General features: G+C 48.4%; 1 protein-coding gene across 1 annotated transcript in view; it reads left to right on the top strand.

The window, feature by feature from the left end:
* The first annotated feature begins 483 nt into the window (after window positions 1-483).
* The window catches only part of TMEM132B (transmembrane protein 132B), a 261,473-nt gene continuing 235,371 nt past the window's right edge, over window positions 484-26,585 (top strand). Inside the window, exon 1 of the mRNA XM_030025983.2 lies at window positions 484-780. Coding sequence (XP_029881843.1) covers window positions 696-780 — 85 coding nt within the window. The 5' untranslated portion in view covers window positions 484-695. The remainder of the gene's footprint in view (window positions 781-26,585) is intronic.

A 26,585-nucleotide genomic window follows, 5' to 3' on the forward strand; every position in this document is an offset into this window, starting at 1 on the left:
CCCACCGCCGACCGCTCGGGGCTGCCGGCCCGGCCTCGGGCGGGCCCCAGCCCACCGGGGCTGAGAAACTTCTCCGGGCCGCCAACAAGGTGGTGGGGCTGGTGGTGGTCCTGCAGAAAAGGGTACACGGGGCTCCTCTGCCCCCCCCCCCCGCCCGTGCTGGCTGGCCCCGCTCGGGCTCCCGAGAGCCGCGTGTCCGGGGGGTGCCCCCCCCCCCGGGGGGGCGCAGCGGGGCACCTGTGGGGCGGCCCCGCAGAGCCCCGGCCCCCCCCCCCCCCCCCCCAGGTGAGCCCGGCGGCGGCGCCGCCCCCGCCCGGCCCCGGCTCGCTCGTCCGTCCGTCCGCCCGCGCCGCCGCAGCCCCCGGCACAGCGCCCGGCTGCCCCGGGGGAGCGCTGCTGCTGCTGCTGCCGCCGCCGCCGCCGCGGCGGCGGGCGGGGGCGGCGCCCGCTGCCCCCCCGGGGCGGCGATGCGGCGGGGGTGGCCGTGAGTGCGGGCCGGCGGGGAGCGGGGACACCCCCCCCCCCCCCCCCGCGGGGCGTCCGGCCCCGCCGCCGGACCGGCGGGCGGGCGGACGGAGCCGCGCAGCGGAGGGGAGCGGGCAGGCGCGGGGGGAGTGGTTAGCGGTTCCGCCGCGACACCCCCAGCACCCCCCCCCCGCCCCGTTAAGCCGCCCCTCTCCAAATAAATCAGCACCATGACTACTTCTGGGCATGGAACAAAGAGGATGCTCTCCCGGGGCCCCGCGCTGCTTCTGGCGCCGCTGCTGCTCCTGTGCCGAGGTAACCCCCAGCGCCGCCGCCGCGACCCCGGCCCCGTGGTGTTTTGTTGTTTTTTTTTTTTTTTTTTGTTGTTGTTGTTGTTGTTTTGTTTAAACTCCTTGTTTTATATTTTCCCCTGTTTTTATTTACGGCTGTTTCCCCCTTCCTAGTTCTCCCACCGACGTGGCCGCGGAGGGCGGCGGGGTCTGTCCCCCACCCCCCCGCACGACCCCCCGGGCGCTCCGCGCTGCTCTGCGCGCCCGCGGATGGGACGCGCGCAGATCCCCGGCTCTCGGGCGCACAAAGTTGTCCCTGTCCATCTCCACCGCGGCAGCCCCCCCCCGCCGCGTCCACAGTCGCCTCCCCGTGTTCCCCCACCGCCCCCTCCCCAGGCGTGTCGCGGGCTCCCCGGCCCCCTGCGTGGGGGGCTGCCCCACGGCTTCGGCCGCTGCCAGCGGATCGCTGCCAGTCTGGGGGGGAAAAGGAAAAGTTTGGGCTTCCCGGAGTGCTGGGGGCCGGGGAAGGGTCGTGGGGCTTGGGGCTTCCCATGGGACTCCTGACCCCCCGCTCCTAGATATCCTCGGGTGGGTGGGTGGGGAACGAATGATGTGCAGGAGTTAAAAAAATAATGCTTGTGCCGCCTTTCCTGCACTTAATTTTAAGGAGAGTGGGTTTCCATGGGCCGGTGGGGAGCTGGATCAGGCCCTTAGGTGAGCTAAGGTGGGATTTCCTAATTGTGGCCAGGTGCAAGGCAGCACACCTGGGGCTTGGGAGAGTGCAGCTTGCAGCATCTCGCTCTCTTTTTTCTTTTCTTTTTCTGCCCGGCTCGTCCGTCCCCCCCCCCCCCCCCCCGCAGCTGAACTCAGGAGCAGCCTTTTGGGTCCCCGTCGCGGGTGCTTGCCGGGGAAAGGCTCACCCCCAGGCTGGCAAGCTGAATCGCTGCCCCTGGGAAAGTCTTTTGCAGGACTTCTCTCCTGGCACGTTTTCCTCTGCTTGCTCATGTGAGCTCCCTGGCAGATGTTGTTCTTAATAAATAGGGGTCGTTAAAAGCAAATTAATTAAGGTGCATCGGTGCTGAAGTTGCTCAGTGATTCGTTTGCCTTTGCTGCTGCTTGGGACGGCGCTCGTGTTTGGCCGTAGTGCAGAGCCTGGGCTACTGGGGAAACTTCACTGAGGCTTTAGGAATATGCCTAAACGCAAGGATTTTTAGGTGAAAAAAGGAGTGATCTATGGGAGGGGTAATAGCAGCAGCTGTCATTGCTGGGGAGGGCACAGGGAATGCATTGTGGTAGGGAAGTGTTTCAGGAAAGGTCCCTACAGGGACAGCAGGAACAATTTGCTGGGAAGGAGGCATCAGCCTTGGGGACACACACACATGATAGACAGAAGGGGGTCCTTGCTTTGCTTACCCTAAAAAGCACTGCTTGCGCCTGCCCTCCGGCTCCCTCCTTTGCCTGTGGTGTGTGTGGCCATGGGGGCACTTGGAAATCCTGTTGAGCAGGACATGGGGACTGGGGTGCAGACTGTGGGGTGCAGGGCACAGAAAGCAGGGTGCAGGTCGTGGGGAGTGGGACACCAAGCACAGGACGCAGGGCATGAGCTGCCTGTGGGTCAGTACTGCCCCAGCGGAGCGATGGCTGTCCGTTGCCAGTGCGATGCCCTGTACTGTGTAAAGCTCTCCTTTTATCTGAGGAGAGAGTTAAGAGCAGCAAAGGAGCAGGTTTTCTTGGTTTTTTTTTTATTTTTTTATTGCTTTGACACATTAATGATAATCTTTCCTCTGATATTCCCCCCTCCCGTCTCCTCCTGTGTGGGTAGCTACCATGGTGAGATTGGGCTGTGGGTGTAATTCTTCCAGCGCTCTGAGTGCTTAAACATATGGAAACCCACTTTGAAACAGTTTGTGGCTGCAAACCTACCATCGTACCCATCCCTCTCCCCTGCTCTCTGAATGCCTCCCTGCACAATGTGCGGCGTTGGGAACTCGCAGTGCGCTTTCAGCTCAAGCTGTGAATAACGAATCTGTCCCCAGCCTGCGCCTCTTTCTCCTCTCTAGACTGTAGCATCCCTTCACTTTCGTAGCGGAGCGCTGCCCCTGCCCTGTCCCACCCCTGGCGTGGACCACAGCAACATCTCTGTGTGGAGAGGGGGTTTGGGATCTGGGGAAACCTCTTCCGAAAGAGGCGAGTGGCGGCAGTGCCCGGGAACGCCTCCCTCCGGGGCTGTGCTGACCTTCCTGCAGCTCGCTGTGCTCCAAGTCACCTTTCTCCTCTGGATTACAGGGGTTAACGGAACACATCTTGGTTTGGGTTGTTGCAGACGGGAGAGACACCTGCAAGAGTCATGCCGTGGTGCTGCCATCTCTGCAAAGCTCCCAGCTCACACAGACGGTCGTGTTGGGCACTTGCCATTTTTCTCTATTTATGTGCCTTTGCTCCCTTCCCCCTTGCCGGGGCTGGCTCTGGGCAGGCTGCGTTTTGGGGACCGGGGGGTGCACCAGGCTGAGTTCCTCCAGCCTCTTCAAAGCGGGTGGCATTTGTTCGCCTGTCAGGCAGGTCCCCTAAATAGCTTTGTGAAGGTCCAATTAAGAGATCACTCTCCTGTCCCCGGGTCTCTGGTGGCCCGGCTGCTGGCGTGCGTGCGGCTGCGAGCAGAGGGTGTGCGTGTGTGTTTGGCAGCCGAAGGCCGCTCACGCCGAGCTCGAGGATGTCTCTTGCTGGCAACAGGCCCCCGTTTGTTGCTGGCATCTAGGCAGGGTTTTTGGCTGCCTTCCTCGCCGGCGGCGGCGGAGCTGTCTCCGAGGTTATATGAATAGGTATCCTGTGAATGACCTGGATGAATTACCTGAATATTTTGTTTTCCTGCCTGGTGCTGTCTCACCAGGTCGCTCCCCTGCCTTGTGCGTGGGCAGTGCCGTGCGCCCAGGAGCAGATGTGAGAACATGGGGCTGGGGCTGACGGAGGGGAGTATGGCAGCACGGGGACCAGGCGTGCAAAGCTTATTGAACAAACTGACTGCTTTAGCCCCTGTAAGATGCACTTGGGCTGTCGTGATCTGTGCATGAGGAAGGACCTGCGAATTGCTTTTAGGCTCTGGCTCCAGGGAGGTGTGGGTGGAGAGACATTATGCTTATTTTATTATGTGTCCCTGTATCACTCTACATAATATGGAGGCACTTTTTATGCAGAGGCTCTTCAGGAACAAAAATGAAAGACCTCTATTATCTACTGTACAATAGATTTGCAGAATGTGATCATACAAACTTTTGAAATGTAGGTTATTTTCCCCCCAGTAGTGCAGATCTCAACATTTTATGCAATGACTGTCCAAACGGATGTGATTTGGGGGATAGTGTGGTGGGGGGAGAAGTCTAAAATTATTATACTGCCTCTTGCTCCAACATCCATTAGAGTGGTATATTTCAGATATTCTGATTTTACTTCCCATCAGTGTAAATCCAGAGCAGCTCCTCTGAAGACAGTAAAGCTGCTCTGGATTTATGCATCGCGGCTGTGACCAGCATTGGGCTCTCTGGGAATGCAGGAGGCAACTGTGTGACTTGCCCTGAGCAGCATTTTTCACTTCAGAAATATCCTCTCACCGATGCTGCAGCCCCCTTTGTATATTTGAAATGGGGAAGTCCATATCACTCGCTGTTTTCAGGTTTTGATTATTTTCTTCAATTTGTCAGGCTTGGTCACAAAGCTCCATTCATTGACATCTGACTCTTTGGCTGATCAATAGAGTCTCTTGAGGTTTGAATGCCAAAATAGTTACATTAAAAAAAAAAAAATCAATAAAGTGCAATTAATTTGCTGTATTTTATTACTGGGAATGATAGACGCGCTTAAGACTCTCACTCCAAGCCCTGTTATCTCCGTGTTTAAAGCAGCTTAGCATGGCAAGGAAGGTACGAACCCAGGAGCAGCTGTAGGAGGTCAGAGCAGAGGGTCACCGAGACGGGGACACAGTTTGTGTCTTGGGAAGGAGTTTTTGGATCAGGGATGCATTCTTGAGCCGGAGATGGCATCCATTTGTTTAACTGCTGTGATGGTTTTGCCATCATGGATTTGGTCACTCTTTGAGCCCAGGCAGATGTCTGCTGAGCACAGCATCTCTGGGCAAGGACTCCCTTGTTTCAAAGAGCCTGGAGAGAGGAGTCTGTGCATCACGGAGCATGGGAGGGATTTGGGCTATGTAGCATTTTAGGCTATGTAGGGTTTTGCCATTTGTGCCCATGGGATGGAGATTTCTACTCTGGTTACCCCACAACGAGTCGGGGCCCTCCTGCCCTTCTCCATAGCTCCTCAGAAATGTGCTTTGAAGCCAGGCTGCTCAGGAGACCTGTGCTGGCTGCTGTCCCAGGAGGGTCCCTTTGCTGAAAGGTGGAGGAAGTGGGGGGTATTGTTACTTGTAGCATTGGGTTATGACAACTCATGGTGCTGCTCTTCAGACTTCAGCGGTTGATGCCAATATGAAGCACGAGTTTTGCCGCGATGGAGAGGTGGCTTCACCGAGCAATGTGTCTTGCTTATGCAGGCGGCTGCAAACCTGTGCTGTCGTGGAGGTGTGACCAGGGAGCAAAGGGGAGGTGGCAATCTCCTATGTTGTGCAGGAAGCAAGGGAAGCTAAAATCTTCTGGCCTTAATAAACAGCTCACTGAATGAGGAGCCATCCCACTGAAATAAATACCATCAGCTCAGCAAATTAAATTCACTGAACTTGATTCCCCCTTCTCCCCCCGCCTAAATGTAATGTTTGTTAATGACAAGCAGTGGCTTGATTTGTTGGCATAGCATTAGCACTTACCCCTGTCAGTGGCTCAGCTGATGTGCTGGCACGTGGTGGTAACGGAGATGCTTTTCCAACTTCGGCTGTCAAATCCTCTCGCATTAGGTGCCACGGAGGCTGGGGAGTGTGAGTTACCATGTGGTGCTCTAGATGTCGTGGAAGATGCTTCGATTTCATGCTGTTGGGAGTTTTCCAGCTGGCATTTCAGAGGAAGCCGTTCGCACGTGAGGATGGGCAGGCAGAAATTACAAGCAAAGAGGTCCTCTGAGATAACTTACAGGGCTGGACAGGGATTGCTTGGTGTCTGGCTTTCCCTGGGTATTTCCATTCCCCTCCGTGACAGAGAGTGCTGCAATGGGAAGTAATGCAAGTGCTGCTTGGAGTGTCTGCGGTGGGTAAATTCAACGTGGAAGGACTTTGCTGTTTGCGCAGTACCTTGCACGATAGACTTGAGTCTCAGGTGCGATGTAAATATTAACGTTTCTTCCACGCTATCAAAAAAATTCTCTTGCAGCACACTTTCAGCTTTTCTTTGTTTACGTAAGCGTGTTTGTTTCTGACAGTATTCAGAAAGCTTCATGAATTTATGATGTGCTCCAGATTCGAGCACACTTTCTTTTTTCCTTTTTTTTTTTTTCCCCCCAAAATGTTCTTTCTTCCCAAATTTTGGTGATGAAATGGCAAGAGGTATGCATATTTCAGCAGGCTATTGAGAGGCAATGTAAACACCATCTTTCATGGAAAATCAGTTTGTTCAAGTTCAAAAGCAGCCCAGCCTCCCCACTTGATCAATTTGCCTGTCATAGGAGATGATTTTAAAAGTGGCGATTACATCCTATCTTGTCGCTCGCAACTTCAGGCAAGGAGAGAAAAATGAAGTGTAGCATTTGATTTTTAACTCTTTTTTTTTCTGATTTTTTTTTTTTTTTTTTTTTTTTTTTTTTTTTTTTTTTTTTTTGGTGATGGTGGTAGTGAGGGGTGAAGCAAAGGGGTGCCCTGAGGGGGTGAGGGATAGCCCGGAGCAGCAGGGTTTCCACGACGCTGCTGTCTGCTGAGTAGACTAATTGGAAACTGTGTGTAAACCAGCTCTGCTGATCTCGCTGTGCCTGCACCAAGTGGCCTTTGAGAGCCGCTCTGCCCCATTGCTTCCCCCACAGTGGAGGAGGAGACCTGCAATGGCAGAAGGATGAACTTCTAGTGACAAAGATGCTAAATCTTGGGAGTGAGGGTGCTCAGGGCTCTGCTGTTGCGTGGCCACGTCCTCCTGTCCCGGGGCATTGTGCTGCCCTCGGGTTAAAGACTGTGAAAGGACCAGAGGTATGGTTACAGGGAGGGGATGGTGTAAAACCACCCATGTTAAGCAGCTTGACATCAGTGATAGTGCCACAGAGCTGCCCTGGATGGAACAAAATGCTGGAAAAACCCCACCGTTGCAATTCAAACTGGGGTTGAATAGAGAAGCAGGAACCAAAATCCTTATTCTGGCCAAGCTGAGGGGCTCGGGAGGCTCCAAAGACGGTGTTCCCACCGGCACCAGCCCACTGGATGGTGTGGGAGATGGTGCCTTTGGCCAAACAGCTGTCCCTATCCCAAGCCCATTTACCTGCACAGGGGTAACACGTACCCTAAATACACAATGTTGGGAGAGCTTGGTCACGGGCTAAGGGAGCTGTGGGGGAAATTGGCCTGGAGGGGAAAAGCACTTCTGTTAGAGAGAGGGGAAATGTCATCCTCATTACCCAAGAAATAAAATCCTTCACAAGATTAAATCAGAGGTGCAGATATCTTTGGGGTTTTTTTGTTTTGCTTGTATGGGAACATTTCAAAAACAGATGGCAAAGCAGAGATTTATTTCCTGTTAAGTGCAGAGGGCTGGTGCACAGGACCTTATCTGCTTGTGGGCCCTGTAATAAACCTGCCAGCAGGTGATTTAAATCCAGTTTTTCTGATTGGAGAGTAGTGGAAGGAACAGGGTTTATGTTACTTATGAATTTTATGGGCAATGTTAGATTTTTAAGATGCAAGAATGATCAGGGCATGGCTCTGTACCACCAGAGACTTTCATTCCTTTCATAAAGGATCTTCCCAGAGTCAGAAAAACGAACCATTTTACATTATTTAGCAGTTGGGTTGCCAAAGCCAGCTGTTTGCATGAGTGACAGACACAACTATTTTATATCTCAGTTTAGGAGCTGTTGTCAATTAGCCACAGCTTTTGCTTAGCAGCAAGACCTTTGCCACGATGGGGAAGGAGGGATGTTTAATGGAAGCTGCAGCGCTCGAAACCAACATTTATGCTGCAGCTCAAAAAAAAAAAAAAAAAAAAAAAGAAAAAGAAACTTGCACCAAAAAAGGACAGAGTCCGTGCACCCTAAAAGGGAACCCTTGAGCAGATGGAGCAGGTTTCTGTGCAATGAGTGGTAATTAGAAACTCAGCAAATAGTCGGTAGCTGCTGACTGTCTTTGGTACCCAGATTTTTTTGATTGAAAAAGGAGCAAGTCCGAGATGAGTTTTGGAAGGAGCTGCTCTGGATGTGTGCATGGGGCAAGTCCCTGGCCGGTGTGAGCGCCTGGTGTGGGGAGAGACAACAGCCATCAGCCTTCGGTGCCTCTGTCCCTGACTTTGAGGGGCTACAGCCCTCTGAGATGTCACTGGTGGTTCTGAAAGACAGAGAGCTGGGGGTAGAGGACCAATAAACACAGAAAGTCTGATTGTCTTTCATTGAGTGCAAAAAGGATGCAACGCAGACCTGCCCAATGAAACAGGCTTTTAAAATGTTGCCACAGAGGCATCTAGAGAGGATGGTAAAAGCTGTCTGAAAGCAGCGGAGCTCTGACAGCAAGCTCAAAGGCCAGCATGCCTCAACCATCCCCAAATCACTGGAATTAGGGCTGGAAAAGTTGGCGAATAAGCTGCCTTTCCCATCTCCGACAGTTGTTTGGTACAGTCTGTTCCTGAGCATGGCTGGTTTTCAGTGATGCAGGCAGCAGGACTTCTGCCGCTTCCTTTGGCAGAGCGTTTCACAGCCTATTAGACCTCTCCCATATTCTGCCTACGTTTTTTCTTCTCTGCTTCGTTCTGTCATTTATTGGATGACCTGAATCCACAACTTTCCATCCTTATCACCCATCCAAAACTGAACCCAGGCAAATCTGCAAACCAGGGTTAAACAGTGAGTGGGAAATGCTCAAAAGAAGGAGCTGAGCCTGGCATGTAAATACATTTACAGTTGGAGGTTATTTGGAGAATAAAGGGCAAGGACTTGAAATGCACGTGGTGATGAGCCATAGATTATGCTCTGAAAATACTCAGAAGGCAGTTACAGTCACACTATCTAATTCATCTCCCACTAAGACATTCTCCTCCAAGGTGTTTGGAAATAATGGAGTAGCTTAGTTACTAACATTATTAAATCCTCATCTCTGACAGCTACGAGAATTAATATACAAAGGTTTCCTCCTCTTTTTTTTTAAATGCAGCTCAGTTACTCATTTCCTGTCTTTCGCTTAGGAGTAGCCCGGTGAAAGTTATTAGCATGAGTATTGGTGCAAAAAAGGCTCAACTCCATTAAAGAAGAGAAAAAAGCAAGAGAAAAACAGAAGATAGCATGAATTTTATTGCAGCTGGGGCATTTTTTTTTCTTTTCAAACATTAATCATTCATCATTCTTCCATGTGTAGATCTCAAAGGGCTTTAGAGAAGAGAGTGGGCACCATCGAAGATGTAGTCTGTGCTCTCCCATCATCCCCATGAAGGGGCCCCAGGACAGCAGTCCCATACTGAAAGCCCTGCTGGCAGGGAGAGCAGAGGTGTTGGGTGAAGCTGGGCTTGGGGGTTATTTTTTTGAAGACAGCTTATTTAATTTTTTTTGCTGCTGCTCTTTGAGGAGTGAGGCTCACCTTGGGTGGGAGGCTGCTGAGGTGGCATGGCCGGTCCATTGGCCCTGGTATGCTAAGCACTGCTCGGGTGCCATCTCCTCTTGTGTCTCAGCCCAGGCTTGTTTTGGTGGCTGAGCTGCCTGGCATCTCCAAGCCCCGTCCTGGGCACTGTTGAGGCATGTGGGTGGGTGTCAGGGCTTTCTCAGGCTGCCCCAGAGTTGGCATCGCAAGGCTGAGTGCCATGAGTTATGTTAAGGGCTGAATTAACACTTGTTTCTTTTGCTGAGTTTGATTTGCACCAGCCTGTTAAAACTGTTGTGGGAAGTCTTAAGCAGAAATTAAGAGGGGGGAGCTAATGTTCTTTATTGCTAAAATCAGACTGTCCTACAGAGCAGAGCCTAGCCTGTGGTGCCTACCCCATCACCTCCCTGGTGTGATAGAGCCGGGCAGCTCATGGGTATTGGGGACATCTTTTCAGGGACTGCACTGAGGAGCTGTTCTTCAGTTGTGCCCTTTTAAAACCCACATGTCTGTGTTGTGCACCTTATTTCACCACAAAGCCCTCCATATTTGCAACACTACTAGTATCGTAATGAGATTAGTCGTGTCTCTTGTAAGCCCTGGGGGATGCGGGGCTTTGATGAGTATCAGCTCCTGGGTGCAGCTTCAGCTATGTCTTACCAAAGCATCCGGCTCATCCAGAGTTAAAATATCTTTCTCCCTTTCTCTGAGCATATTGCAGCCCAACACATTAAATGCATTAGAAGGCTTTATTGCATTTAGCCAATTAACAAAAAGGGAAAGTCAAAGAGAAGTCATTGCTTTGGTTCTGATACCAAACAGCAAACTTTTAGATGGTTTCCCAAACTCCCCTAGGCTCTCTGTCCCCACACCTTCTCGCTTGCTGCATGGCAGTCCCCACTAGCCCTCCCGTGGCTGGCGGTGCCAATAAAGCCAAGTCCAAGTGTAGATCAGCAGCAGCCGGGCTCCCTGTGTCCCCTGGCCGAATGCCCCATGCAAGGGCCTTGCCTGCAAGATGCAGAGTCCCTGCGAGGCTGCGCACAGCCCAGCAGTGAGCCCCGTCCGACATGAGCAGTTTACTTTTGTCATGGTTGAAAAGCCCTCAGCCCTCCTGTGTGCCTGTGGTCTAATGTGCTTAAAAAGCTGCTGATAAATTGCAGCTCTCCCGGCTGCTCCCGATGCATTGCCGATGCTCAGCCCCAGCTGAAGGTTAGCTGGGGAGGGGGTCTGCAGCCGGCTGAGCCGAATTGACCCTGTATCGCTACTGTTCCAGCTGGTTACATGGGCTCGCGTCTGAGGCAGCGATCATGGTGGGTCCATGGCCGTCACGAGCAAAGGGCTGAGAGCAGGAGCAGCCCCAGCTCTAAAGGGTATCCATCAAAACGTTCAGCCCGGTTAGGTGTGCAGGGTCTGGGAACTGCTGTATCAGACTCCAGTCTGTGGGACTTCATCATCTGAGTTATTATCTCCAAAACACAGTTATCTCCCCGAATGGCAGTCTCCTATTGAAAACGATCTCTTTCAGCAGGGCACTTGCATTTATTTACTGCACAGCTTCTCCCATTAGTATAATCATTACTCCTTGGACTGGGTTTGAATTCAGAGCATCCCACTGTGGTACTTAAAGAATTAATTACAGCGATGAAAGAATTCCTCTAAAGACTTCTATGAATTGGTCTGGTTGAAGTGTTTTAGCTTTGCTTCAATTGGTGCAGCTCTTGTCAAAGGATTGTGAGAAAATGCATGGGTCAGTGATTTAGATTAGGCAAATTACGTTAGAAAAATTGATTTGATTTAGAAAGTGAGCTTTCAGATCACAGGGAATTGCCTGCTTCTTTCTCTGCTGTGCTGCTTCTCCCTGAAGATGAGCAGAGGCAGATAATTCAGGGTTAAAGTAAGTGGCTATTGTAAAAGGTTTGTCTGAGAGCAGAGGAGAGATGGGTTGACACATATCTTTAGATAAATGATTATTGACCCATATATTGTTATCTGTGCATCAGCTGGAGATACAGGCGGATGGGATTGCTTTTAAACAGGACTCATAGGCAGTTCATGTGGCTTGCTAAAGAACTGGGTCCTTAATTTTAGGTTTAGGTTTGGTTTTTTTTTGTTTGCCCCCTCCCCCCCCCGCAATGGCATTTCTGTACGGCATACCTTCAGAGCCAGTGCGGCTCTGGGAATGTGTGCCCGACTCTGTGCTTAGTCATTCCTGGGGCTGGGATTTTGCTTTTCATGGGGGTTTTCTACTTCCTCGGATCAAACTGAGTGTTTCCTCCTTCTGTCCCTCGTCCTCGTCTTAAAGGGACTGCAGTCCCTGGGCTGCAGCAGGATGATGCCCAACAGTAGGCAGTGTCTGCTCAGAGGACCGGTTCCTAAAAAGTGCATTCTGAATGGGCAGTTCCCTTCCCTGCACGCTGAGGAGTTTCTTCCAAGTTTTTCTCCTGACCAGCTGTGTTTTGCCTGTGAGAAGAATGGGTTGTGAAGGCAACGGCTGCTGGCCGGAGACCCAAAATGTTCACGACTGTTCATGAGTCGCTTACCACTGCGAGTGGGCTTGCCGTGTTCGTCAGGGTAGCAGGGATGAAGTTTGGCAGCAAGAGTTTCAGTTCTCACTTTGTAAAATTTCTCTTTTAAAAATTAGTTAAGGAGATGGGTTGCATCTAGCAATGCTTTTTGTTTCATTGTCACCTTGTAGAACCCTTTAAATTCCAGCTTGTTTACTGGGATGCTGGAGAGATCTCATTGCTGGTCTGGCTAGCTGGTGGCATTTCTTTCCGTAGCGTCACCACCATCTCCCTTGCCACGAAAACCCAGATTTGGGGCTCTGGTGTGCCTGTGCCATTTCCTCTCCCCCAGCGTGGGCACAAGAGAGGTGCAGGACTCCGGCAGTGCTGATGTGGTCCAATGTGTGCTTCGGCTTGGAGGGTGCGTGTGCATTCCTGCATCGTGCAGAGAGCCTTTTCCGTACCCCAGCCTCAGGCTGGGAAGCGAGATGGCGAGTGTGAGGAAATGATGCTGGGGAGCGCTGGACCCAGGTGGGGAGGCTCCAACCAGCAACTGAATTCAGCACTGCAAAAAAGAAGTTGCAGACATAGCAATCTGTCTGTCCACTTAGTGGGAGAAACCTAAGATCATTTCACAGTAATCAGCCCCCTGGTGTTTAAAAAAAACCCCCAAATACTGCAGGTTTTTGCTTTAATGTGGATAACTGGCAAAATCTAAAGCACATTAATGTGCTTAGAGTCTGTGGGACTTTTTTTTTCCTCCTTTGGACAAATACAAGTTGTATCAAACTGAAAAATAATATAAGAAAAAATAGATTGCCTTTGCTTTTTAGATACCATGTATCTGCCATAACATTTCAGAGGTATCCTTTCCTCCCTGAAACTCTCTAGTTAATTACCAGCAGAGTTATCGGCAAGTGACTATTTTTCTTTGCTGCAGGTACAGTCCGACGGTGAACATTGTCATTGTCACATATCTCACGGTAATACATTCTCAAGGTGACGCATTATGGAGGTGCATTGCCATGCTATAGCTGTTTGGCTATATCAGTGTCTCCATTAAAACCTACAATTTTCAGGAATTTTAGTTTGTAAAAACTTGCTCCAGGTGCTACCTCAGATGACAAAGTCCAGGAGTGTTGGGTTTCTTATTTTTTTAATTGTAAAGATTTCTGCCTCTGCATGTTGAAATGGTCATTCAGATTAAAAGAAGGCTTACAAATGGTGGGATTTGAATGTGGCAAGCTTGAAGGTGTCCATAAGGAGCCCTTGTTGCAAGTAGTTGCTGCGGGGAGGTGTTCAGGGTGGGCATTTCTGCAAGCCAGGCGCAGGTGGCATGTCTCCACTGCCTCTGGAGGGATGCACCCACTGTCCTCAGCCAAGGCTGCAGCCAGCTGGGTCCATGCCACTGGCTTGGCCCGGCATTTGAGGGGGGCTGGGGCTGCGGTGAACGGAGCTGGACGCTGAGCACGAGAGTGAGAGGCAGCGGGGCTTTGCTTTGGGACCGGCATCGTTGAATTGCAGCAGATGCTTTGCTGCTACACAACAATTTGTAATTAAAACACAACTTGCCATCCTGATTAGATTAAGCAGTTAAATTCATTTGCAATATTTTTTCCCCCTGCATTGTGTAATTAGCAACATATGATGGTTACATTAGCTCAATTAAAAGTTATAATGATTAATTTGCACATCAAAGCCTCCCCATGAATCAACTGATACAGCACACCAGAGCAAGCTCAGTTATGGTGTGGTTGGGTGAAGTGCCCGCGTGAACATGTCCCCTGCCTGCTCCCGGGGCATGATGGTAGTGGGTGATGGATGCTCCAATGCGGGGGTTCCTGGTTTTTCAGTCCTTCTGGAAGTCAGCAGTATCTGTGTGCCTTGTGTCACTCGATAAATGATAGGGTGATGCTTGCCAGGACATGGCAGTTCTTTCCTTACATCTGAGTCGGGGTGATGCATCCCAAAGCACCTGACTGACCATGCACCTGGGAGCACTTAAAAGTAATAATGTTAAGACTACTGGTGGTTCTTGTTGTTGCTTTGTGAATATAAGCATAGTTCTAAAGTGTTTTGGCCAAATTCTAAATGTTTTACCCAGGTTAATCTTTGATTAACATGAGTTTTGCCTGAAGGCTTTTTAAGTCAGATTGGGGCTCTAACTAGTAAAGAACCTCATTTAAGCAAGCCAAAACCAACAAGAAAACTACTATAAGTTAGTTATAATGAATTATTTTTTTCTTTCTTATATAGTCATAATATTGCCTTTCTTTCCACCTTCTGCTGAGCTGTGAAAATATTCTGCAAAATTATATTTTTGAGTTGATGGAAAAGTACACCCCTGTCAACAATATTTTTCTATTGTTCATCAGAGACAGGCTTCATAACAAAAGAGATCCGTGTTGGAAAAGTACATCAGCTGCAGACAGTTTATTCAAAGTCTTCTCAAATAGCAGGGACGGTTTATGAGTTCCTGCTCCAGCTGAAGATGAAATGCAGAACGTGGCTTCTAATCTTTCAGAGAAGTGGACGGGGCAGGTCGTAATAATGTATTGTCATTTTCACAAAAGATGGATTTCATATTAAAGGTTCCAGTGGAAAAAGGTCTGGAGGTGTTAAAATATTTATATATTGTTTAAGTTACTGTATGAGGGTGCTGTCTCCTTCCCTAGAGCGCTGTGGGGGTTGTGGACACATAAGCGAGCAGAAAATGAGCTCCCACCTTTTTTGGTCTGTGTACATGTCTGTGTGTACGTGCATGTGTGTGTGCCGATGTTAAATTGGTAAGGTGGTAAATGTTTCACTTTTCCAACCATCAATTTCAATTGAATTTCATAAGCCATTAAAGTTCTCTGCTGCTTCCTTTGCTGTTCCAGTTACGTGAGCTCCAGCCTTTTAGCTGCAGGTCCTGGGGCATGATTGCTCTGTGGAGCAGCAAAAGTAAATTGGTTCCTGATGTAGAATCTTTTTTTTTATATATGTGTATATATATATATTTTTTTTTTTTTTTTTTAATGTCTTTAACTCACTGTGAGTGATGATGTCGGGCTGATGATGTGAATCTTCAAGCTTGGCTTTTTCTGGTCCGGTTCTGGATGCCCCCCAGACAGCATCTTTTTTAAAAAGCTTTTGTGCTTAGCTTGAATGACAAAGTCTTATATGTAGAGGAAGAGGATTTCTTTTGTTGTTTATATATTTATCTTTAGAATCATGGTGGAAAGATTTTACTGGAGATTTGGGTTTTCTCTGTGTAGATTTGGAATGTTTATGAGAATGATACTTACCTGGATCAAAGGAGATCTTCTGGCATTCCTCTGACTTTGTTTCAGTACTGGCACTGTGACAAATAATGAAAAAGCAATCATTTCCCCTTCTCCCACTTTTATTCTCAGGATAAATGAATGGTTAAGATCTCTGTGCTCAAAAATAATTGCTCATGGCCCTTACACAAAAAAAAAAATCCATAACACTTACCCTTTAAATAGATGATTTGATCTTTTCTGTTGGTTTGTGTTTTGCACTGGTGAGCGCCTTTGCTGCCAGTCTGAGGCTAAACTTGACAAAGTTTATATGGAAGCTGAGCAGGTTGAGTCTGTGGGAAGGAAAACTGGATAAATAATTGTACTGCTTTAGAAGGCAGTTCCTGTGGCAGAAGCTGAGCAGCGGGGGATGCAGCAGGGCCATGCCACCATGGTCCACCAGTAGAATTGTTTTGCACAGTGTAAAGCTAAAGAATTTGCCAAAATACAGAATGAATGGAAAAAAGAGTAATTTTCATTTGCATGTGATTTAAAATAGCTCAAGCATCTTCTAAAATGGGTGTGAGTGGCTGCTGAGACCTGCTGGGCAGGAGTTCATGGCTGGATGTTCCTCCTCCAGCTGCCCTTGGGAGTTGATGAACAGAGGGAGGCGTCCACAAGTGCTTTGCCAGGATTTCTCTTTTTCCTTTCTTTCCGTGCGTTTATGGCGGTGGATGTGAGGATGAACTGCCATATTTTACATCTCTCCTCCCCTAGCAGCCAAACGGTGCTGTGCAACCAGCCGGCTTGGGTCTGCAACGGCTGCATGGGGGGACTGAGCTGGCTGCCCATCCCAAGTACTGCGCACTCCACCTTCCCAGAGCATTAACCTGCCACCGTTTCCAGCAAAGCCAGGCATAAAAGATTAGGCTGGGCCTGTACTCCTTGTTTGGGAATAACTGCAGGGGTTTCATTCCTTTTTTTTTTTTTTTTTTTTTTTTTTTAAAATGCTGCTAATTGGTGCTCTCAGCTCCAGCTTATGAAGGCTGCTGCCTGGGAATCATTGCGAACAGTTATGGAAATGCATTTAAACACTTAAATCTGTTGTATTTTTCTGTTTATGGGCTTATTCCTTCAGAAAGGATAAATATGCCCCAAGTCTCCACCTGCCCAGGACGAATGCTTTCCATGAAAAGCAGCGGGGGCTCCGGGAACCTCTGCAGCCGAGAGGGTAGACGGGGGCTTAGCACTAACGCCAAGGAAGCCCAGCCCCACTGCACCCATTGTGCTGAGAAAGCACCGGTTTTGGTCTGTTTGCTCCATACTCCAGATGGGGCCTTTGGATGCAGGGGGTGGGGATTGGTAGAGCATCCAACTTCCTTCCTGCCCAGGAGAAGAGAGCATCCCTCCTCCTCTGACCTGCCTATCACAAGCATCAATTACTCAAGCCAGTGGCCCTGTTAAATCAACAGGGCTGCTAATTGGATGCTAATGCAGTGTGCCTGCTATGGTCCTTCCTAATGCCATGGCTGCACTGGTCATGTTGTTCTGTCTGGCAGTCAGTGCGTGTCCCTCTATTCTTCATGGTGGGGACCCTGCACTTGCACAGAAGCAGATAAAGTTTAAGCTGTGTCTGTGCTGAAAGCAAAGGAAAAGGAAAAACACATCACTTGATGGGTTTTCTCATCATGGCCATACATTCCCCAGGTTTGGAGATGCATGAGCCATTCCCGGTGGTCCTGGCAGGGGGTTTGGATGAGGGCTCATGGTTTCTCCTGAGATGGAGAAGCACCATCCAGTTGGACGTACGCTCTCGCAAGCCGGGCCAATTAATTCTGCTCCGGGCGTTGAGCCAGCGATGGTAGGAAGCAATGATGAATAGCCAGGCTGTTGCTTCCTCCGCCGAGAAAGCATTTTGGGAACTCAGGAGCTGCCACAGTGGGTGTGTTTCCGGAATGGTTTGCAACTTGTTTCTGTTGGTGAGACATGGAGCTGACAAAGGTGCTGCTTCCATGAAGCGTCCCCTGAGGATAATGCGTGAAGTTGGTTGGTTTTAAATGCCTCTTTAAAAGCTGGCTCTCCACCAAATTTATTCTGCTTTTACTAAGTTGTGAGACCCCAAGGTGGTGACTCTGTGCCCTTGGAACGGTGTGGTTTGGGATTTTTTTTTTGAAAGCCCCATCTGGTGCTTGCTTAGGGGTCATCGATGGGAACCCTCTGCCAGCCAGTGGTGTCCGGAGGTTGTCACCCCATGGTGGCCTTGCCTTGGCTCATCCAAAAGGAGCTGCAGGTCCTAGAGCAGGTATGTGGATCTCTGTTAGTTGTTGGCAGCTTTAATCAGCAAAACTGGATCGAGCATCAGCTTATCGTCTTATCCCAGGAGGTGGTTGCTTCAGGCTGATGATGAGGGACAGGACCCACGTTATCCCTCACCTTTTATCTACAGCCTTTCACTGGCAGGAAATGCAAAATCCTTCCCACAGTATTGGGGGGACCTTTGAGGCTCATGGATTTCAGCCCCCCGCAGCCTTATATTTATGGCAGGGCTACAACCTTCCTTGTGAGAGAGCCCATTCATTCAGAAGCCTTTCAGGTAGGGATTTCCAAGGTGCTGGGTAGATGTTTCCCTGCCTTTTTGTCTGCAGGCAAAAAAGTGATTCTGAGTGCTGCTGGTGGGAGGAGGCATCCAAGCAGAAATGCAATGGCCCCGCCAAAGAAAAATTAAAAAAATTGTCATGTTTGTATGGAGGTATAATTGTCCAGGCTGTCTCAGTGGTTGCAAATGACTCCAAGTACATGGTGCTTCAAGACCAAGAGGGTGCCCAGGGCCTCCTGAATATAGCTGTGAAAGTAAAACAAGTGCTTATGTTTAAAGAACAATGTAGGGTATTGTTTATTTTTGCTCCTAATTAGAGGGAGATGCGAGTGGTCCAATTCCCATATTTTAAGAGCAACATTCAGCCAAAATGATGGACAGGGAAGATGAGAAGAGACTGCTACAAGCCAAAGGCAGCAAACCCATGAAGCAGAGCTAGAGACAGCTTTAAAGCTATGAACATAATTGCCCGAGGAGTCTGCCAAGGAACCAGATGCTGTAAATGAGAGAATAACTTCCATGGCTTGGCATCTGCCTGCGATCCAGGGAGAGGAGGAGGAGCAGAGGAACTGCATGGAGGGCTGGGGAACAGTTGCTCCAGCTGCAAAATGGGTACCTTCAAAAATATTTGGTCCGTACTGGTATTTTTGGACGGAGGAGAGTGAACCTGTTGGAAAGAGGAGAGGTGATGGTTAACGTGCCTGTCTTCTGGGCTGTTTGACCCTATTCAGCATGTTTGGCGTCAACATTACGTGGCTGTTTGGCTGTTGGGAAGATCCGGGTGCTGCGGCAGCTTAAGCAGGTGGTGGTAAATGAGGAAGATGTGGCTGGGCTGAATTCTGAACCTTTTGGGACCCATTTCTGCCCAGAACCCTGCAGAGCAGTCTGTTTTCCATGCATGGACAAGCTCAGTTGATTTTTAGAATAAGTGGCTACACGTGACTTGTCTGAGGTCAAATCACGCTTGGCAGTGCTGCAGTTTTGAAAACCAAACTGGAAAGTTCTCCCCAGTTTATTTTTACAATTACTGTTAAAATAATTGCAGTTCTAGCAAAGGTAAACAGCTGGGTTTGACATAACCAGTACATAAACAATATCCATCATTTACATGGTATAAAAACTCTGCAACACAAAATATTACTGAGGCTGCATTTTAAGGAAAAAATAAAAGGCCTTTATGGGAAGGGGAGCAGAAAAGCAGCTGGGGTTCTACTTCTGCATTGAGTACATGTGGATAACGACATCAGTGTTTGCAGCAGCGATGCAATCTCCTTTCTGCTTGTGCTTGAACCAAACACCCCAGAAAAAAGTGTAATAACAGCGCTGTGCATAGGGCATCTTCAGAAAGCCATATGAGCAGTGCTGCCCGGTGTGCGTAAACATAACGTGCCTTTCACAGCTGGGGAAATGAAGGCAGGGAGCAGTAATTAGAGGTAATAGGGGAAGTTCATGCAATTTCAGGCAAGGACAAGGAGGATAGCACTGTTTTTCAAGTCAGGGAAAGGAAGCTTTGTTCATGGGTTAGGCATATTTTTTTACTGTTTTAATAGCCTTTTGTTTTCTACTGTTGTTTGGCTTTAATCAGTGGAGAAGTTCAACGTGCTCCTTGGGCGCACAGGGATGCGATGGAGGTGGGAGTGGGATGGATGGCTTAGGGGCATCCCGAGGAGCCTGGCAGGGAGTGGGGGGAAAGTGGAGGCAGCTGGGGGCAAATTCAGCCCCTGCCTCCACATGCTCGTGGCAACCTGCTACGTGTGCATCTGTGTTTGTAAGTAGTTGTGGATGTTTTGCCTCGAAATAACAAAGTATTTTTGCAAGGAGGGACAGGGGGAGGCCTCTGTATTGCCATAGCTTGGGGACACAGTCGTGTGCAAGTCAAACAGCCACATCATGTTGAGTGCTGAATGACTCTGCTTATTAATATAATAAACCAGAGGAACATGCTGTCATGATAGTCTCTGCAGCGAGAATCCAGGGGGTTATTTTAACCAAGGCGGCATTAAATCTTTCTGTCTCCTGAAAATTGCACCCTGAAGGTATGGGCTGTAGGGTAGGAGGGTAGGAACATTTAACAAGGGCTTCCAGGAGTTTTTATGCATATTGTGGTCTCTAGAACAGTGCTTTGCTGTCTGAGGTTTTTATATCATGCTCTTCACTATAGTTAAGTTCCTGAGACATGATAAGGAGCAAAGCACTCTCTCTCTCTCATTTTTATTTATTTTTTTTCCCTTCCCTCCTTAGTTTCAAGATGGAATTTTCTCTGCTGTAGCACTGATACAAGACCTTTTCTTCAGATGTACTATATGAAAACATGCTGTCATCTCTGCTTTGGAAGCTGGGAAATGTGTGCGTGTGTATGTATATTCTATATATACACACACTATAGAGAGATACGTGTGTGTATATATAGATCCCCCCCCCCCCCCCCCCCCCCCCCCCCCCCCCCCCCTTCCCCTCTCACGGATAAAGTAGGCCTTTCTCATCTCTTTAACAAAAAAAAGAGTGTTTGTTAGGTGATGGAAGATCAAATCTGCCCCAGGGTCCCCTGATGGGCTTTCAGCCCCAATCAGCTGTGATTGATTCAAGGGCAATAGCACTCCTCTCCCGCACACCCCTGACACCAGGATTTTGGTCACTGGGTGTATGGGTAGGTTCACCAAACCCTTGGAGAAGACCTGATGTGGGGTCGGTTAATGCTGACAGCCTGGCTGCCTCCCTCAGAGCCCGGGAAGTCTCTGAGCCCACAGAGAGACCTTTGTGGCTCCAGACAGCCCCATCATCGGGGGCTGCCTGCTGTAGACAGGCCTTTCCAGGAGGCTCCGGTCCCTGCTAGGGAGGGGGATGAAAATGAAAAAGGCAAATCTCAAGGAGAGAACAAGTTGAGGGGAGTCCCTGCGGGTTCCTCTGAGGTATTTTGCATCATCCATGTGCCAAACGCAAAGCACATTGGGCTGGTCTGTGTTGCTTTATTCCAAAGTGGAGCTGGAGCACCTTAGAGCTTAGGATGTGATGGTCTCCCATTTGTGAGCTTCTGGTGAAAAATGCGCCTGAATCTTCATGTATTTCCTAGGTGTTGGCTTGTCACGCAGGCAGCTTTCTCTTCTCTTTTTCTTATCATGGAGAGGGTTCAATACATCAGCTGAAATAACTTTTTTTTGCCTCGGCAGGGAGGTTTCTTGAGGCTGTAATTGACTCTCTCTTTCAAGCAATGGCGTTTTACCTGGGAAAGCAGCCAGTTGGTATTTTCAGCACAGTAGAATTCTGCCTTGCATTAAAAGGAGGTGGTTCCAGATCCTCCTTGGGTTTTTTTCCCCATATGATGATCTCATTTTACTTTGTGCCCTCTCTACCATCCTATCAACAGTCTCTCCAGCTCCTTCTTAGCAATGCTTGCATTAGATGGGCACTTCTTTAGTTTCATTGAAACAGCACCTGCAGGACCAACAGAGGAATAATCTGGAGTCCTCAGCTGCATGATGATGGGCAGCTGTGTCCTGGTTTCGGCTGGGATAGAGTTAATTTTCTTCCTAGTAGCTGGTATAGTGTTATGTCTTCAGTTCAATATGAGAAGAATGTTGCTAACACACTGATGTTTTCAGTTGTTGCTAAGTAGTGTTTATACTAAGTCAAGGATTTTTCAGCTTCTCATGCTCAGCCAGCAAGAAGGCTGGAGGGGCACAAGAAGTTGGGAGGGGACACAGCCAGGACAGCTGGCCCAAACTGGCCAAAGGGATATTCCATACCGTGTGATGTCATGCCCCGTATATAAACTGGTGGGAGTTGGCCTGGGGGGATCGCTCCTCAGGAACTAACTGGGCGTCAGTTGGCAAGTGGTGAGCAATTGCATTGTGCATCACCTGTATATTCCAATCCTTTTAATATTATTGTCATTTTATTAGTGTTATTATTATCATTATTAGTTTCTTCTTTTCTGTTCTATTAAACTCTTCTTATCTCAACCCACAAGTTTTACCTTTTTCCTTCTAATTTTCTCCCCCATCCCACTGGGTGGCGGGGAGTGAGTGTGCGGCTGCATGGTGCTTAGTTGCTGGCTGGGGTTAAACCACGACAAGCTGAAATCTCCTTTAAGTGACCCTGAAATTAGGGCTGAATTATTACTGATGTGTTTTTCTTTTCAATGAGTATGTGTGATAACACTGAAGGTAAATTGGAAGTGAAGAAGATGCTGGATACTGGCAGGAAATCTGAAGAGGCCAGGAGAGAAGAATTTCCAAAGCAGAAACAAACTGTTCTTCGTTCTTAGTTTTTCATGCCAATTTAACGTATTCCTGAAAATTGCCTCAATTTAACTTCAGGGGAGAAGAGAAACTACAGGGTTGGTGTAGCTGAAAGGCTGCATCCTGTTTTAGCAAGTTTGCTATACTTTAGAGATTTTTACCTAGAGGTTTTTTTTTTTTTTTTATGGTACTTTCTACCAGCACTTTTCCACACTTTGTTCTTTTTAAAAAGTGCTCTGCAATCTGCAGGAAAAAGATGCTACACACAGTTATCCCTGTTTCACAGGTAGAGGGAACTGGCAGAGATGTGCAGTAACTTTGGTCCCTGCCAGAGCCAGCAATAGACATGAGCCTTTAGTTCCCGCATCCTGTATGGTGCAACACCGCACACCTCTGCCTGGGTGTTGTCCTGGCAGCGTGCGACTGGAGCAGGGGGTGTAGGGCTGAGCTGGTTGTCCCGCTCGACTCAACCTCGTTTTATGTGCCTGCCCTTGGGTACAGTGAATTACCCTCTGTGTGATGAGCAATGAAAGCAGTGGTGAATATTTCTGATTATATATACCTTATACAGCTAGCCTCGACAGACTTGGCTACTCGTCTGGCCTCTCTTGCTAGTTAAATAATCTGGGGTTGAATATCTCCACCCCTTTGGGCATTGGTTTTCCCCTCTAGCACTCTCCCTCCTCTTCATTTCTCCATTGTTAATCTGCCCACATTCAGTTGGGATTTAAGAAGTACTCACTTGGCTTTGCACAATGGAACTCGCAAGTTCTGCTCAGGTCATTGACGTACATAAAAATGCACTAGGAGTCTGCAAATGCTGCTGGTTTTACTGCTTCCTTTGCAAGGTCCGTGCAGCCACCCAGCAAATCAGTGTTAGTCACTGCTCTCTCTCCAGGATAGTCTTGCTTGGACCTGCAGGGGTGGGAGATCTGTTGGCATCTGGAGTTATTAGGAACTTACTCTGAGATATCTTGTTAATGTAGCAGCACCACCTCTGTCTATCCACCTCCAGCATCTGCAGAAAGTGAAGGTTCGAGACCACATGGACACAAGCCAGCTTTGTTTTCCAGAAGGTTTTGATGCTCGAAATGCAGGGACAGAGTTTCCTGCCTGGTACCTGGACTAACATGATCCTCTGCATTAAGTGAGCAACGCTGCTCTGCCCTTTGCTTAGGGAAGGGCTTCAAGGAGTTTTATTGTGCAGCTTGTGCTATGCCTCTTGTGTATAAGCTGGAGACTTCAGTTTCTGGGTCTACTGTATCTTCCTCTAAGTGTAAAAAAAGAAAAGTCTTTAAGAAAAAGAATAATACACTGTCAAATTTTCATCACTTCTTTTGCACAAGTGTTGCCTTATTGGGGTGATCACGATACTGATAAGCACAGATCCTGCAGTGTGCTTAAGCAGAGGCATAAAAGTTTGCAGGATATGGGTTGTAGATTTTAAGGTCTTGCAGCCAAAAGGCATTTCTTTCCTGTCTTTGCAAATGTTTCTGATGCTGTATAAATACTGTCTTTGAGGTTTACAGGCAACTAACATTATCGCATGCTTTCATTTAAAGCAAAATCAGAGTGCCTGTTTTATATCTCTAAGAGAATTATGAAAGCCCTCTTCGCAGCATTGCAAACAAATGGAGATTGACAGTTATTAGTTTATGATCTAACTGCTCCGACAGTGTTTGACGCAGAGGGATTTTCAGTCATTGACTATAAGACATCCCTTGTATGTGCTTGAGAGGGATGCTGAATCCGTCATACTATTGCTGACCATTTACTTGGCCCCTGCTGGGGATCTCTAGGTCCTGAGGGGGTGAAGGTACCAGTACTGAGCAAACCGGGCAAGCAGCGGAGCAGAAACCTGCTTATTGCAGCAGATGCTGAAAAGGGGCTGTAGAAGCTGTTTTTTCTTTCATGCCCTTGTTTGGGGGTATTTGGGAGCAATATAGAAACTGAAGATTACATTATGCACATTGCAGGTCACTTTTAGTAATAATCAGCATGAATTTAGCACCTAATAAATGTCTAATAAATCTGAATTAAATCTTTAATTGAAGGGCTTAATGTGAAGAGTAACCAAAAAAATAAACAATCTGTTCAGTTGCTGTTGCTCTGCTGTTCACTGTCTCTCCTGTGTGAAGCAATTGCTGCGGGTCATACAGCTCATTTTATCTAAGTAAAAGCAGCATCTCTGCTGGAGTAAGGGTTCAGGCAGCATGGGCCCCTCTCTGCACCGTTTGCAGGCACAGTGCAGGCCGCTTCTCGCAACCCAGAGCACCGCTCTAAAGCCCTGCCCGTCATGTCCTGCATATGGCATTGCAGCCCTTAAATATGATGGTTTTCATTTGTCACAGCTGTCAGTGACTCGAATCAATCTCTGGTGCTGTTAATCCATCCTGAGTGGAGATCCCAGTAAAGCTTTCTGGTAGCAGGGAGAAGTTTACTCTCTGTTGATACTTTGCAACAGAAAAAGAGACAAGTATGTTATTGATTGCAAATGACTGTGGATGTGCCCAAGCACTCAGATTCCCAGTGCAGGCTGCTTTCTGGGGGGACAGGAAGCTTTGCAGTGAAGTCACTGGGATGCCAGCAGGGAAAGCAAGGCATCACCTTGATTAACCAGCACCATCCACTTCCTATGATGCTATGGCGAATTGGGAATTAAATTTTCGTAAATCACATAGAAAAGGCAGAGCACTTATTATTCATTTTGCATGTAGTTATTCCTCCTGCTTCTTCTCATCAGTATTTTGATTGCTGTCGAAATCTCTCTCCTCCCTGGGTGTAGGCAGCAGCGTAAGGATGGGCATGCATGGGCTATATTGCTAAGCAACACTGCCAGAGTGCTGTGTACCCCAGGCACTGTTGTTACTGCACGTCCATTTTGCATTGTCCGTTGCCTCAGTGCTGTGCTTGCTGGATTTTGATCTCGCAGACCTGTCGATATCATTGATTAAGGGAGATTACAGTGATCATAAAGTTAAGCAGAAAATGGCATTGCCTGTTGCTGGTGGGAGGCTGATGGCACAGGAATGCTGTTCACAGGGAATTGATGCTCATGGCTATTGATTGGCAAACACTTTGCATTGCATTGAATGTCAGTCTAGTTAGTTCATAAATTTATGGATGTCATTCTGCATTTGGCACAAACTTTCCTGCTTTCTGTGTCATTTTGTCTGGAGAGTTTGACTAAAATGGCAACGTGATCTGCTATGAACAAAATGGAGATGTGGGAATAAAATACTAACTTTATCATTTGCATTTACTCTGCATCTTGAAGAGCAGGGTTTAGCATACCTCTGCTTTCTAATTTTATTTTTTAACATGGTTTGAAGCCCAGGGAGACTTGTTATATGTCAATATAATGATATTGGTACAATATTGGTAAAATATTGGTATTGGGAGATGGTTGTCAGATAACTTTCATTTTCCAGGCACAAGTGCATAGGAAACACACAACATTTATTTAATACTTTGGGGACAATTTTAAGTCTTTCAAATATATGCTGGGTAATTGAAAACAAATGTTAGCTTCTCTTTAATAGCGCTTCACAGTAGTCACAGTGCAGTGTGACCGAGTTTTCATTTTAGTATTCTTCGGAGACATTTGAAGTATGTGGCTTCTTAAATCTGAGCTGACTTAGAGCATGGGGATCACTCTCTGTAAAATGCATTATTGCAGCATTTGGAGGAGAGTCTGCAGTGAGCAGGGTCTGCCTCTCTGGGTCATGCCTCACCTGTTCAAATTGGATGCACTCCTTGCAGTTGACCAACTTTCTGGGCTGCAATTTGGTAAAAACTTTGGTAACAGAGGCTCTTGAGTGGCACCTTGCAGCGGGAAGGCAGTTGTTCCATGTGGCCTTGGGGTGTGTTGTGAGCTGTGGCAGCACAGGGTCTCATCATGCCCACTCAGTGCTTGTCGTGGGCCAGATCCAGCCCATGGGGTGTTGCATTTGTGTTTGCGTTTTGCAAGCAGCGAGGCTTGTTCAGAGGAGCTGACCTGCATTTGGAGCAAGGCTTGAGCTGCTGCATCAGCAATGATTCCATACGCTGTGTACCCAGGGGGCCACTGGGCTCCAGTGGGCTCCAGGTGGACACTGAGCCATTTTGCTGTGGGGACGGGACTCAAGAAGCAGCTTGGCTTGGCTTGGCTCTGGAGCAAAGACCCATCTCTGGATCGCTGCTGCATGGCTTTTCACAGGTAGCCAAAAGACAGCGATGCCTTTTGCTCCCCCCAGCATGTTGAATTTGGGTTGGTGATGCCGAGGAGCGTGCCACATGTGGGATGTATCTTGTCTAACAGTTAGTCATCTAAAAAGGGCGGTTTGGTTTTCTGTTAAATTGCTGCAGAGGAGTTGGCCGCTTCAGAGGTAATTTGTCCTGCTTTGACCCATGTCTCTGTGCACAGGGGAGCGGGCTCCCTGGTCCTGCTGGGTGGTGAAGGGCAGGCATGGGCACAGCTGTGGGGTTGGTCTCTGACTGGACAGGGTTTCCCACCCCGTGTGTGCTGACACCCAGCCCTTGAGCCGAGAAGTTTCCTCTTCCCCTGCTGCGTCTT

The sequence above is a fragment of the Aquila chrysaetos genome, chromosome 9 (genome assembly GCF_900496995.4).
Source record: "Aquila chrysaetos chrysaetos chromosome 9, bAquChr1.4, whole genome shotgun sequence".
In the NCBI taxonomy this organism is placed as follows: Eukaryota; Metazoa; Chordata; class Aves; order Accipitriformes; family Accipitridae; genus Aquila; species Aquila chrysaetos.